A 16,153-nucleotide genomic window follows, 5' to 3' on the forward strand; every position below is an offset into this window, starting at 1 on the left:
AGTTGGACTAGATGATCCCCAGAGGTCTTTCCAACCTCACCTATGAAAGGATTCTGTGGTTCATCATAATAAACTCTGCTGAGGTCATTAGAGATTTTAGAATACTTCTTTACTCCTTTTTTTTTCCTTTTTCTTTTCACCCCCAGGGAAAATCATGTCACCAATAAACAAAAGGCTGCTCACACTGTGGTGTACCACTTCCCTCATTTTTCTTTCTGTTTATCTAATAGTGCTTTCTGTCAGGGCCTGGGCCAAGGAAGATCTAATGTCTCATGGTGTTCATATTAAGTAAAATGTTCACAGTGCAGTGAATTAGTGATTGTGCTCAAGTCTCATTGTGTTTCCTGGGGCAAAGGCAGTATATGCCACTATAAACGTGCTTTTATTTTAAAGGGTTGGAGGTTGATCCTACAATCACTTTCTAGTGTGAGCAATTCTGATATAAGATTTTCTTCCCCAGAGCTACTCACTTTTGAAATGGTGACTCTTTGCAGGAGCCAACTGTTGTGTTGTATGTGGCAGTTTAGAAACTGGACTGTGAAAATATTTCTTCTTCTAAACACATGATGATAATGTGAACGGTTGTTAGCAATGCAATTCCTCCAGCAAATGGGAATGGTTACTGCATACAAAATCAGTTTTTCTTTCATTATTTTTCAAGCAGTTACTTAAATATATATGTAGTATCTGCTATAGAGCAAGAGGGAAACAGAATGGGGAAAAATGAAGGCTTCTCATTTCAATTGTGGTCCTTTTTTTAACTGGCAGTTGTTCCTGTTTTCAAGTGTTTGTTTCTACTTTAATGAGGATACCAACTTTCATCCAGTGAGATGTGTGGGTCACTTTGTTAGCGCACTTGCACACACTAAGGCAACACACCAGCTGGAAATTTTGACTTTTAGCTGAATTATTTTTCTCTAGCAAATGGATTTCCTTTTGACATATTTTAATGTACTTGCACACTGAGAGGAAGAGTGGGTGAACAGAAAACAGACTGTTTTATTAACCCAGCAGTCACCTTTGAGATTCATACGTGTCCACTTTTTTCTTGCCTTTGTACCTAATCCCAAGAGCCTGGTACCTGGCTTCCCTTGGAATAACAAAGTCAGTGACAAACCTCCAAACATGATTGTTAACTGAATGCCAACTGTTTCTTCTCATCTTTTTTTTCCCTTTTTGTTGTTTTCTTTTTTTTTTCTTTTTTTTTTTTTTTACAGTGCTATATTAGGGATTGTGTTCTTATGGGTGTCCTATAACCATAATATTAATTTGTATTTATACTGAAGTTTTGTTTTGTTTTTTTTTTTTTTTTTTTTAATAGTAGATGTACATTGTTCAAAGGATTAAATGCTGCTTCTATTTTGTGTGTGTTTTATAGTGATTTTTTCAGCTCTGCGAATAGTGGGAAGGGAAGAAATAAAGCAATGCTGCAGGCACTTACTGGACTACAGTTTCAGCTCAGAGGAAAGCTACAGGATCAAAAGGGGCCAGACAAGCACCCTCGAGAAGAAGCCCATGCACATTATTCACAGTGTCATATGCCAGTTTCACAGTATCCTGCGTTCAATGGATTTTTTCCAATGGGAACACACTTTTCATCAAACAAAGCTCCTGCAATCTCAGAGGTACCTATATTACCAGTAGATATTTACAAAGCAGAATGCTGTGTTATCTGCTGAAAGCTATTCTTAATTGTAACACATTTAGCTCATTTTGGAGTGCACCTAAATGAAATCAGGAGAGAGGTGAGGATGAAGCTGCTGGAATTACAATGTTCTAAAAAATAAATAGGGCTCAAGCAAGCAAATACTAAGGTATTAAGCTAAGTCTTGTCCCTGTGCTCTCTCAAATCATGTCCTTTAAATCATTAATCTTTGGACCAGCTCTCTAATGGTCCAGGGCTGACAACTTGCACTCTATCTTCTTCTTGGATAGTGGAATGTCTCTGGAGTTTTCTTTCAACACCACAATGTATTTCCAGACAGCAGACAGGCTAAGATCCAGTCAGCGGGCAGTGAGAACAGAGTCCAGCAGCTCCATTTTTGCTTTCTTGCCCCTTGTCAGACCAGGCAGCATCTCATGACAGAGGCAGAGAGGATGCTGCACCTCGGTAAATATGTGCCCGGCAGAAAAAGTTTGGGCACCAGCCATTTGGGAATGCACTTTTTACATGCACTGTTGTTGACAGCCTGGGGCAGTTGTGGACAGTGGCTGGTCCCCCATCTCCAAGGATGGGTGATGGGCAAGTGTTTTGGTACAGAGGCTACAGTGTCCAGGACAATTTTGCACAGGCTATCTACTTCTTGGCCTTAGCAGAGTGTATGCAGGGGTGCAGAGCTGCCTCACAGCCACATCACCTCTTGTGAGCTTTGAGTTACCAAGTGGAGGCTAAAAACCTGTCACTGGACAGATTAGATGATGCCACCATATTTATTTCTATTTGAAAGTAACTGTGGTATTTTAAATACCACATGGTGGCAGCTGTTGATAAAGGCTGGTACGAGTTTGTTTTTCATTTTTAAAACTGAGGAATTATAAATTTCAGTAAATGGAGCAGCCAGGTTTCATACATTTCAGACATGTTACATCAGGAATGTTCTGATAACTTGGTATCTGATGCACCGAACCTTTCTTTCCTAGTTTGCAGTGGGACCAAAAATAAAAATATAAATAGACATTCAAACTCTGAACCCAACAATGAATATTTTAAATCTTTCTTTGACTGCTAATAAACTTTCCTTCCAGTTCTCACCACTCCCTTTCTCTTCTGGGATCTCTCCACTCTCCCGTTCCTCCAGTATTCTTCACTGTAGCCTGGGGAAAAGAAGTTTTAGAATAATAATAAAGTTTTTATTTATTCCTTGCAGCTTTTCTGCCCCTGTGGGCATTTGTCTGCCTGTCTGGCTAATGTGCTGTAATGAATCTGCTCTCTGCCATACACACACATATCGTCCTATCAATCAGGGAGAGGAAATGCTGAGTATGGTGAGCACTAACAAGCACTCGGAGGGGTCAGTACACCAGTGCACTGTAGTGGCATGCTACTTTCCCTACAGGCTGCTTTAATTGGGGCAACATGAATGAGGCAGCATGTGGCTGGCACCATATTTTCTTGCCAATCTCTCTGCTTTGGCAAACTGACCCTCTCTGCTTCACCTTTCAGGGCAATGCTAGCCCCCTCTGGTTCCTGCTGCAGTGCAAGTCCCTCTCAACCTCGTTGGACTCTCTGGGTTAACTGGAGCACTGGAACTGCTGGAAGAGCTTGCTTGCAGAGGCTAGAGGGTGATCAAAGGGTGCTGCAGAGCCTGTGAGGATAGCATTTCTTTGCAGGTTGGAAATCATGATGCAAATAGAAGTGAGAAAAGATGGAGAAAAGGGGGCTGAGGAAATTTAAAGCAAGGACGAATAGGAGAAATGGTGAAAGAAATAGGAGATAGGGAAACTGGAAGGGCTGAGGAAAAATATTGAGAAAAAAAAATAAGAGGAGAGAAAAAGATAAATAAGTAAAAGTTAAAAAAGATGTAGAAAGTCACATATTACTGAAAGGCTTGAAGGAAAAAAAACAGAAAACCAAAAATATTCCTGTACCTAAATCAGGGCAGATAGGAAGCAACACCTCCAGAAGAACTCAAAGAAGATCAGGAGACCAGAGGTATTTTTCATGGCAAGTTTCAGGATTTGGACAAGAAATTGTGTCCAATCCATAATTAGGTAGTAGTGTTTTAAGTTATATACCTATAGATAGGTTGACTTGTAGACATGATTTCTTTTCACCTCTGTAGGATGCCAGCTCGCTGTTAAGGACCCACTGTCATTGCCTTGTAGCATGACTTACTACTGAGTAAATTTTCTACTGGAGGTTTCTCAGCAAAGTCTTTGTTGGCTGTTTGGAAGGAGAAAGGGATTTGTTGAGATGAATGGAGGAACTACAAATCTCTGCAGGGCAATAACATGTAAAGTGACATCATGTAAGGATGGCTAACATCATGTAAGGATGGAGACTTGTACCTTTTGGCAAGTACGAAATTTTCTTTGCCCAGAAGTTCTTGTGTTCACAGATGTAGCATGTTTGCATGGCAGTCAGGTAATAAAAATATCTTAAAGCAGTTTTTCATTGCCCAGAGTGAGCACTGATGGGGAATCCATTTTGAGCGACGGTTTACCATAGAATGCCATTGAGAACACTGTCTTTGTGATCAAGGGTTTGGGAAGTAGCAGGAAAGGGTTAGTTTGGTACTTTAAAAACAGTACCAAAGGCCCAAGAAAGAGTTTGAAGACTGAGACCTCTCTTTGTGACACAAAATCTTGAGTCAGGTTAATTTCTGTATTGATCAAGGGAAGTTATCTGTGTTCTCCAGGAAGCCAGGTTAATCTATAGAAATACCCAGGGCAGTAAAAGAGCCACAACATTTTCCCCTGCAGTATTTGTAAGTTCTATAAAGTAAGAAGCTTTGGGTTTAGCAAACATCCTGATTGAAGGTTTTGAAAAAAATCCAGATGGAAGTTGGATACCATTTGTAACTGAAAAAGTGACTTCTGTTCTTGAACAAATGACTGATAAGGTGAAAAGCAATATGTTATGAGGAATGTCATCCATCAGTCACTGGGCAAGGGTTTATACCCTGCTGCCCTTTCCTCAGGAGTATTCCACTATGTTAGTGAAAGTTCACCTTAAATACTGAGTAGGAACACTCTTTGCAGGAAAATTTGTCTTCTCTAGGAGCGGTTTTTGTCCAATATTAATTTTGGTGGAACTTTTAGTATCTTTTTTTCTTCAAGCAATCAGTTAAACTAACAAAAAACAATCAAATGTAATAGAATAGAACAGTTTAGTTGGAAGAGACCTTAAAGAACATCAACTCCACTGTTAACCTAACACTGCCAAGTCCACCACTAAACCCTGTGCCTAAGTGCCACACCTACACCTTTTCTACATACCTCTAGGAATGGTGACTTTGCCACTTCCCTGGGCAGTCTGTTACAGTGCTTGACAACACTTTCTGCAAAGAAATTTGCCCTGATACACAATCTAAATCTCCCCCAGAGCAACTTGAGGCCATTTCTTCTTGAGGTTCTTTATGCTGGAAACCTGTGACTTCATCAAAGACATGAGTCAGAGACCATGATCAATTGGAAATGAGCAACATTGCAGCAAAATAATAAACAAAATTTCCACACAAAAATGCATATAAATAAATAAATTAATTCAGCTGGACTAGGAATATTGATTTAGCTGTATATTTGGGGCTGATCTGACCATTATTGGATGCTGTGTCAATTCATACCACAGCAGATCCAGTAGGAAGCTGGTAGGAAGGTGAGGACTAACCAGAGACTGGTAAATCATTAATGTATAAAGAAGGTCTAAATTATCATGAAAGATTTTGGGAGCATTATCTGTTTAACTAGTGCAAAAAGAAATTTAAAGGCAACCTGCAGAAAAATCCCTCAACAGCTAAGAGATACCAAAACATTGAGAACATGGTCTCCAATATACACAGCAAAGGTATGCTGCAGACAGAGATTGGAAACTGATTTCAGGTACCTGAGTAATGAGTATAAACATAGGAGTAATATTTTACTGCATATACTGGGGAAAACTCCACATAAGAATCTGCCTGTTAACCACTTTAAAATCCCCACTCTACCATTATTTTCTCAATGAGTGGCTAGGAAGAATAATATTGTTGCAGTGCCCTGGGGCACTAAGGAAGCTTGAAGATAAGCTTTTCATAAGCATAACATAACAACAAACACTGTCTATAAATGGCTATATTTCTTTTGGAAATAATTGTTTCAGGCTGCTGGGACTTAATTTTAGTACTTTCTCTTTTGAAACCTTTCTGCAGGCAAATTTTGTATTTAAAGACAGAACAGGTCCAGTCCAGACATTGCTAGGAGGGAAGTAATGGCTTTTTAAAAGTATTCTGAAAGTCACAAATATCTTTAATGTCCTGTGCTGCCTGCCTTATATCTCCCATGTAGGGAGTCTCATTTACCCAGTGTCTGCTACACTGGCATCTTTCCAGTTTCTTTTTCAGATGTGCTCTCTTGATTGCAGCAATTCCCACACTTCATACAATAATGCAAACCCTTTCTTAAGCTGGTATGTTTTTCTGGTGGATTGGCACATAATTGGAAGGATTTTTGACAGATTAGTAGACACTATGAAAGGGAGAACAGAACAGCAGTTTTTACTTCTCCCACAAAAAATATAATATATATATATATATAAAAAATATATATTGTATATATTATATATATTATAGGTATTATATAATATATATAATATATATATAATATATATTATATATATATAATGTATTATATATAATATATATTATATAATATATATAATACCTATTATATATATATATAATATATACAATATATATAATTTAAAAGCCTGAAAATGCACTCTATGTCCAAGAAGAGCCACTTCAGATCCATGTATATATCCCAACTGCCTCCAGAGGCTCTCTAATACCATTATAGTGCTTTGCTCCAGGCCACAATTGCTGTGTAAATGACCCAGTAGCATCACACAGGAACACAAGAATACTTAAACTAGAATAGATCAACTGTCCATAAATCTTAATAATCTGTTTCAGAATACCTTCACTGGGCTCTCGCCTATCTCTGTAACAGGTCTCTACATTTGAATTAGATGCCTTAGCAATCTTTCTAGCCAGTGGGGCAAGTGGATCCATTTAAGATCCAATTTATCTGGCTTATCTTAGGCATATACTTTGAAGTAAGATGGATTGCACCCTCCAAGTGATATTTTTCTCCCTGTTGACTGAAAAAAAAATCTAGATAATTAGCTTGGATGTAGGCATCTGCATTTTGTCATAAACACAGTCAAATACATTCCACGTCTATGTTTTTTTGCTTCAGAGTAAGTATAGAATTCTCAAAATTTCTTGATTCCACATCAAATTAGCCTATGAGATGATGCTTGAGGGTTAAAATTTAATTTTATGTTAAATTACCACAGTATAGTAATTGAAGCTGTTATGTTTAAGTCTTCCTAGACTTTTTGCTGAAGCAGTTTGTAGCAGCAGGGCTGTCCGTCTCTCTCTGTCTCTGCAGATTGTTTCATGGCAGTCACTCAAAATATGTTACTTTTTAGTAATTATGCACTACAATATTTTTATTTTTTAAAATAATACTTACATTTAATAATATGAAGAAAATACTTAGATTTTGTATTACTATTTCTATCATGAGAAGAAGTATATAGAAAAGAGGAAGGGTGGAAAATTACGTGAAGGGGTTCATAAATAACAGGGAAAAAGGAATTGGGAAAAAGAGCAAAATACATTTTGGAAGATCTGGAAAGAGGAGGAGTAGAACGGAGACTAAAAGAGATGAGTAAGTGGGAAATAAATAGAGATCTGTGTAAGATCCTCAGGTTCACTCATTATTTTGTAGACTTTCATAATATCTCTTCTTCTTTTTCACACTTCACAGACTTCATCTTTTTAACCTTACAGTGTCTAAAGTCCACAGTCTCTATTCTTTCTCCCATACACCTCATCATTTTTTTTCATTTTTTTAGACATTTTTATTTTTGCTATGTCTATTTTTGCACACACCTCTACACATCTGAGCACAGCTGTTAACCTACTTCTGTGTGATAATTCTTGTGGTATGGAAATAACTGATATCACTGCAGTTCAAAGAGTATGTTCAGCAGGTCCATTGCCTTTAGTAGCTGGAGAGAGCCTTAATGCTGATTCAAAATTTGATTTTTTTCTCAAAATTAGAATTGCAGGTAACAACCTTTAAAAGACTTAAAGCTGTCTATTGTAAGGGTGGTTCTTTTTAAAGTCTGTTGTGATTCTTGATATGAAGGAGGCAAAGTGTGGAAGACAGATGTAAGAAGAGAACCAGTCATGGTTTAATCACAGGGTGTCCTGCTTTCTTCCCATGTATTCTCATCTCAGAACCCTGAGCAGTAGTGAGCTGTCTAGCCACACTTGTACATTAACTATGTCTAGGACACGTCCAGGCAGTCCTACTGTTAGGAGAGTCCCTGGCACAATTTTAGCCTAAGAATGCTATGAATGCTGCCCCTCACTGAGGCTTGGAAGTTACATGGTCCTGGGACAATTCATAATCAGCATTTTGCAAACAGCTATTCTTCTAGTTGTCAAAGGCTTCAATGACAAAAATATGAACTCTTCCATGACTTCTGGGCTCTGTGTCCACCACCATTCCTAAGTGTATCGATTTTATAAATGAAATTATAGCTTGAGAGGGTCCTGTAAAACTTTCCTTTTGACAACCATGTGCTGCTCAATGGGTGGTGCAAATAGGGGAGGAACCCATTTGCAAGAGATAAGCTTTTTTTTTTTTCTTTCCATGAAGAATATGAACAGGTCCCAACAGAATTAACAAAGGCTTTGCAATTGTAAAGTAGAGAACAATGGTGCAAACACTGCTATCTCTGCCTTGAGGTTGTTCAGACTTTTCCAGTGTTAATGAAAGGAGACTCAGTTTCTTGTCAGCTGCAGCAAAGAGAAGCTCCACAAACTTGCAAAGAGATCAGCATTTTTTGAAATGCTGGCCCAGATTAAAAGCATAACAAGATTCCCAGTTTCCTACTAACTTCAGTGGAAAGGTGAGGATCATGATGAGAGTTAGGATTCCAATATAAACCTACACTTGACTTGACAGTCATACTATTCCTGAACTGACAAATGGCAGCCAAGGACAAAGTAGTCAAACTGAAGGGTCACTAGGGAAAAAAAAGGAGCTTTAAAAGAGCAGTGCTAGTCTCTATGACAAGAGCTATAGTAATTGAATTTTGAAGAGACCTGACTGAGATATTAAGTATTATACACGCCATTAGTAATTGCATAACAGATAATGATATTTATACAAGTGTTTGTTAAATCAGTAATTCAGATTTAATGAATAACCCATATCATTTTTTATAAGAGGGAATCCCACACTTAATTTCTGAGATTAATCTTATATAAAGCAAAAATTCTCCCTCTGAATAACTGGTAGTGTTCAGCTTAAATTAGCATCTGCTGAAGTGAGTAGTTGAGCTTCATCTGACATTTATTACGACCAATGCATAAAGGCTGTACTGTGGCAATACTATTTAATTGTCAAGGCAATTAGTTGCCACTTTGGATATCAGAATTGTCACTGAGTTAAAAAAATAAGGGAAGCAGACATGGCAGAAAGAGTTTTCTTTCTAACTGGAAATTGTGTCTGAATTTTATATTAGTCATAGAAGTGAGAACTGATGGTATAGATCAGACCTGGACAGAATAGGGAAAAAGTTATAATTTTAACAACAATTATTAAAAAATTATAAAAAAATATATAAATTTATAAAAAAAAAAAAAAAAAGTAAATCACTGGATTTAAGCTAAAATTTCCTGTAATGTATCTAGTTCCCTTACCTCCCTAGAAAAATCAGGTTTATTTGTTTTTTTTTCCAACAATATGAAGATATTTAAAATGAAAAAAACCCTCATGCACTATTCTGTGAGCCTTACATTTGCTCTGAAACATGTGTAGATCTTCTTAAGCAAATTATATATGCGTGACTCTTACCTTTTACTGTAAGAGTTTTCTTAGTTTGAAAAGGATTCATATAGTTATATTCTTTCAATATATGCAAGTAAACTGGCCACTGGCCGCATGAGAGAGTCCTCTTCAACTGTGCTCATTATTGTTCTTTCTCAAATGTTTTCTAGAGAAATTTAAAGTCAGTTTTGCATATCTGCCATGTAATGTTAACGGAGTAAAGCCAGAAAAATACAGTGTAGAAATGGGAGTTCATTTTGCTCAAGGCTCTGATCAAAAGTGCAGTGTCTGGAAGTCTATACCCTGGCAGCTTGTACATCGGCTGGCATTTGGATTAATGTAGGAATGCAAAGTTACAAATCCTTAATCTTCATAAAGAATGACAACCATCTCTAAATGGCTAGAGCCTGAATGTTCATCCCATCCTTCTCTGCTCCTCACCAAAGTGCAATTTATTGGTTTCAATCCTGTCCAGATCAACTTCTACCGTCCATATTTTTCATGTGTTGGCAATTTCTGTATCTGGACACATCAGAAAAGGTTATTAGGTGGTTCTCTGCTTTATAAAGGGGAAATTAGGAAAATTTTAAATCAAACTCTAAGAAGAATTAAGTGAGATTTTAATTTTGGCTATTCTGGATATCTCTGGGCTATGTTGTGATCCATCTGTGTAGAGGGATAATTTTGCTTATCTCAGCTGCCATTAACTAGCCCTGCAATACTGGCAATGAATTTCATCTATTCTGTCAAGACTGTTTCCAGCCATCTCCCAAAGTTCAGTGTGTTTTTACCATGAGGCAGATGATCCTGTCTATATTCTGAGAAGCACCAAATGACATTAGGTTAATTAATAGCTATGCTATAATTGAATTGGCTTCCATACATTATTTCTTTTTGAGCAAAGGTCTAGAACTTGTGGACATCAGCACTTCAAAACTTGGGAAAGTAATATTTTTTTTTTGAAGGCAGAATATGAAAATTTGAGCTACAAATAAAAGATTGAATCCTTGAAATATATTAAGCAATTGATTTTGGGTTAACTTTTTTTTTGTTGGAGTGAAAGACAAACACATTGAAATGAATGGAAGCTCCAGATAGCCTCTACAGGTAGTTGCAATCAAACTGAAATATGATTGCAGTCGTGTCAAGATATGATTAATCTGTGGTTACCTGCCAGTCCAGCAAAACAAGAGAGGCTGACACCAGTAGGATTTAAGAGATCTCACACTTTTCCCATCATGGTGTTTCTCCTCCTTTTATTCTAAACACTTGTTGATCTCTGTTGTGATCTTAACTACAGTCTTTCCTCATAAGGATTGCTGCTATATCGACTCCCAGGAAAATTTTTTCTTAGTTACCTTAAGTATGAAGCAAACCTCCTTGGCAATCAACATTACCCGGGAAGGTGCTACTCTTACTTCTTTTTTTTTTTTTTTTTTTTTTTTTTTTTTTTTTTTTTGTTATCAGTCAGTATTCTAGGGCCAGACTTTTGAAATATGCAACAATTCATGCTCATTTCAAATCTCTGTAGCATCTTCCTGTACTATTTTGAAAAGGGGCCCTTAGTAATTCTCTAGTATTTCCTGAAGTGCATTTTTCCAGAAATGAAGTACATGGTTATTGTGAACAGAAACTTGTGGTCAACCTTGGTCTTGATTTCTCCACTAGTTGGAAGGAAATAAAAAACTAAACTTGTCACTTCCATCTATCCTGATTCACAACTTGTTCTGTATTGGTTTAGTTACACTTCAAATGTTCTGCTGTATGATCTTTGATTAGTAAAACATGATTAAGTATCTCATATTTTCCTCTGAGAAGAGAATATAAACAGCTCTTTATAACTGATGTCAGCATTTTTTGATTTGACAGGGAGTTTAAGGATATCACCCATTTTTTTCAGAAGTCAAATGTGCACCTTAAAACAGAGTCATCTTCAGTTAGGGCCATTGTATCATACAATGTAGAAGTAATTACTCAAAATGCAGGGAGAATGAAGTCAATCATTGCCCATCAAATGCAAATAAAAAATAAACCACAAACAACTCAACTTGAGTAGAGAAACCCAAAAATTATGTTCCAGCACTTTTGTCCATCTAACCTAATATTTTATCCTTTCTCAGGAGACATCTATTTGAATGCAATAATTTGAATCCGTAAGATTGATTAAAACTCACAAAGCTGAGAACCATAAAAAGTGGTTATGGAGAAAAGTCTAACAAACAGAATTAGCTTTGGTGCTCTACAAAGGAGAATACCTGCTTTGAATTGCAGCAACTTTCTAGTGGCCATAAACATAAGGAAGAAAGGTACTGTTATTCTACAGCCATGATAGTTTTCAAAGCAATGCTACCTGCAGAGGTTGTCAAGAGAGCATAAAAAACACAAAAACCCCCACATCTCTAGCATTCCACATTCCACTTATTTCACCGAAGGCTGCATATTTATTTTGGGATTAATTTGGTACATGTAGTGTACATTTGCCAAGTATTTTTTTTTTTTTTGCTATTTAAATCTTCAATTCCAAAGCTATGTATTAATCCTATTACTGCTAATTGAGAGAAGTCTGCAGTCTTTTTGAGTTAGGTGAAGTTCAAGTTGTAATTGGTATCAAAGAAAAGCACAGAGTAAGAACTGAATATTAATATTTAACTCTTGCCATTTTATTATTTCCACTTGAAAATCACAGCAGTGGTTAAAAGACCTTTTTATGAGTTCATGAGGGTAGTGAATTGGAGACTATGGGATGAGATTTTTCATTCATGCAGCAAGATTTACAAAAATTGCTTTGTAAGAAATGTAAATGAAATATTATACTGGGGCCCAGTAGTACTGGTTATAGCCACAGGTTTCTCAGTATTCCCATTATGAAATTTTCCTTGTAGGTTAAGTACCTGCACTGTAAAATTTTGCTCAAGGTTAATACAGCATACAAGATTCTAACCCAGGAGCTATTTTGTTCCAAATCTTCCATTTAGCCTTTTACAGATAACTGTCGTTTTAGATGATGCTTTGAATTTGAGTACTTTTTAAATGACTGTGCTTTTAAGGCAGAACATCACATAAGATATGCACACAATGGTGGATTAATTGCTTCTGATGGAAAATAAGGACAAAGACGACCCAGGACGAAGATGATCCCTTTGATATCAGATACCTGATCAAGTAAATTTATTTGTACATTTGTTCAAAGACACAAATGGTGAATTTCTTCAAAGGTCAAAGTAATTAAGAGAAAAATGGCCGTTGACTTGGTGGCTTTGGAAATAATTTCTACCCCTGACTAAACAGTATTTGGAACACCAGTTAACAAAGTATTTCTCCAAGTTTTATTTTGTCTATTTTTTGGAATTTTATAGATTGCGAATTACAGGCTCTGTCTTTAATCATACCCATAGAAGATATTCACTATTATACCCTTGGGACTGCTATAGTCAATCATTTGAGATCAAACTGGATGGAGACCAGAATGCAGGAATCATTTCAGAAGTGTATCTTGTTGAAATATCACAAAAACCATGGGAAAAGGTTTTTGAGAGGAAGAAAAATGATAAGAGGTAATATTGGAAGTCAGAGTAAACAAGCAAAGAGATCAAAACATGGAAAGAAAGCAAAAAAGAGATGAAAAATTAGGGAAAACAACACTGAAAACATCAGGGCGAAAAAGAAAAAAGCTGGACACAGCTTGAAATACTGCACTTCTACCACTCACTTTACATTAGAGATGACAAATAGTGATAATAATAGATTATTTTCTGTTGAAAGTGTTTTCCATCATATGAATGTTGAAGATAGTCTAAACTAGTCATTTGACCAAAATGCATAAATAGCAATGGTAGCAAATCTGGTTCCAAATTGAGAAACTTGATTCTGAACATTTGCTCTGTGTACTATGATTTCAGACAAATGCGCAGATAATAATTTTTTTTTAATTTGCAAATTTTCTCCATTATTACTTTATATTAATTTACTTCAGAGTTTGTTGCATTCAAATACCTTGCAAGTTCAGACCAAAAGTGGCTCCATGAAGGCCTGGTAACTTTGTGAGGTGCCTTGACACAGCTGTAGTTGCCATCAATTGCTTATGCAGGAGAAAGCTCAATTGCTCTCTAAAGCAAACAAAAGGTTCTTTGTGTTATTTTTTTTTAATTTTTGTTTGTTTGGTTGGTTTTTTGGCTTTTATTTCCTCTGGCAAAAGATTATGAAACTAATACTGGATCAGAACTACATGATAAATATAAGCTTACAACTTTCATTAGTGCTGTTACAAATCATAGATATATTTCTGAAGAACAAACTCCAATTATTGTTTATATCTGGACCATTAATAATTGAACTGTGTCCTGCCTTTTTAATATTGAAAGAGGCAGACTATATTTACAGAATAAAGGGTGTGAATAATTAAAAATAGATTGCATTAGGTCTTGAGATAAGCTATGGTATCTAACACATAAAGAATGAAAAAAATGTTGCTACTACAACATCCAGCTGACTTAGCGAGTATTCTGCCTTGAAAAATTCAATGGAACTGAATACAAATAAGCAATGTCATCCACTTTGTACTACTGAAAATGTGGATTTTGTGGCTTAAGTGAAAATATTGATAGTTAAACTATATTTCATACATAGTGCTTGAAGAATCATCTAGTTCATTCAAACTCCAAGATTACTTCCCTCTCTAGACTTTTTCTTCAGTTAGCAAAAATGCCAACAAGATTTGAATACTAGCATTCAGTTCATACCTTTTGGGGGTTGGGGGTCATTGTCTCCAGCATCCTTTGCTATATATTTATGTTAAGCAATTTTCTGGCCTCCACTGACATTTTGACAATATCATATAAGTTGTAATGTTTCTCCCCACACAGTCCGATTGTGAGGAAGGTGTCATATCTTGCAGGTAAAAATTTAAGTTGCAGAGACAGATTTGTTTCCTCACAGTATAAGGTTTAGTTTCCATGTATACCTACATGGATCCAGCTTTTTAGTCATGTAAATAGTAGATATCCAATTAAAGTTCATTGCCCAAATCTCCTTCTGTGATGAACCATAAGAGAGAAGCATGTCCAGAGGAATGAATAAAAAAAGTCCTGCTTTTATATGAAGTCTCCCAGGGGTATCTGAAAGTGATTCACTTTCTGGAGATCTTTTCTCTTGCTATTGTCCAAAAGACAGACTTTTTCATAATGTAGACTAGAAAAATGCCTCTTACAGATGAATGTCACTTGTGATGAATGCTCAAAATTATCCAGGGACTCAAGTTCAGGTAGGAAATTGCACCTGAGTCTTTAATGTCTTTGTGTAACAGGTAACCACGGAACTATTCTTCTTGAAATCCAGATGATCTTTCTCTAGAGACTGAGTCCACTTCTCTTATAGCCAAGTGAAGCATAAAGTCTTTTCTCCCCTTCAAGTCAGTAATGTGCATTTAATTCTTTCACAGTAGGATTACAGCAAATACAGCTCTACAAATAACTGTGAGATTCCAAAGTATCTTTTAGGATAGTGATATAGACAGCTTTATGGCCTGCCTGACAGTGTGCTCATCTTACACTGACCAGTGGTAGAAGTGTGACAAGATGAATTGGTAATGTGATGTCTTCTGATATCAAACACAAAATATTTCATATTAGATGTTGTGTGTTAACTATCTGGAGTGTCCACAACGTAAAAATTTTCTACAGTAGTTCTGCAGTAAAACAAATATCACTTCCCTGGAGGCTGGCTAAGGATTGCCACCTGCAACCCAAAATACCTGGGACCACTTTCAAAACCCACTGATGGCATTTTGACATTATTGAGTTTTACTTCCAGTCTACAAAAGCACAATTTTAAGGGTTGCATGATGAATCATTCTGTGTTCAGATAGAAAAATAGCTTGAAAACATTTTTAAAGCATTCTAGCCAGTGATACTTTCAAGTGACTTGGTCTGACTAGACACTCCACTGATTTGTATTTAAAATATTATTTAAAAAAACGTGCTATGGAAGGTATTATTTTGAATCATAGGCAATAAAACTTAAGGGGAATCCAGCTCTTTAGAGCCCTCTGTCTTTTTGAATAAAATTGAACACACATAAAACGAAAAACCCCCGAACAAAACCATGAACCTTTTCTGTGCTCTTATTTGAAATCTTTATATCAAGTCAGGCCTCAGTGTGTACAGGGCTATTTTAAGCACAGTTTCTACCAAAAGAACTGCTGATGACATTTCAGAAGTGATTCCCTCACTGCTGTGCTCCAGTTAATGGGCCACTCTTGTGATAGCAGCAGTATTGCTTCTAAAAATGTGATGATCTGCAGATAGAAACATCTTTTTCTGCAATATGCCTGTTGATTAAAAAAAAACCTTATCCGTGGAACACAGACTTGGAGGAAATGAAGCTTAACTGGACTTTATTCTTAAAAATAATAAGAGAATCTACTAGAAGGAGTAGGCTCTTTTCAACTCTTTATTCCATGATAATTTGGTATACTTAATATATAAATATACCTATGACTCCCTGTAAGCATAGATATACCTGCTTCAAAGACATTCTATATGTATGTGTGGAAGTGTATCTAAAGGGCATACATTCTATATGTATGTGTGAGAAGTGGTCCATTGTC

The 16,153-nt window shown here is 36.4% G+C and overlaps 1 protein-coding gene across 3 annotated transcripts in view; it reads left to right on the forward strand.

Annotated features, from left to right (window-relative positions):
• The window catches only part of TFEC (transcription factor EC), a 127,727-nt gene that overhangs the window by 36,904 nt on the left and 74,670 nt on the right, over positions 1-16,153 (forward strand). For 2 of the 3 annotated variants that reach the window (XM_068189921.1, XM_068189923.1), the window contains exon 2: positions 1,379-1,625. In XM_068189921.1, coding sequence (XP_068046022.1) covers positions 1,425-1,625 — 201 coding nt within the window. In that variant the 5' untranslated portion in view covers positions 1,379-1,424. Of the gene's footprint in view, positions 1-1,316; positions 1,626-16,153 lie in introns of those variants that run through there. The other variant, XM_068189922.1, reaches the window with a different exon arrangement.

Source organism: Anomalospiza imberbis, chromosome 5 (genome assembly GCF_031753505.1).
Source record: "Anomalospiza imberbis isolate Cuckoo-Finch-1a 21T00152 chromosome 5, ASM3175350v1, whole genome shotgun sequence".
In the NCBI taxonomy this organism is placed as follows: Eukaryota; Metazoa; Chordata; class Aves; order Passeriformes; family Viduidae; genus Anomalospiza; species Anomalospiza imberbis.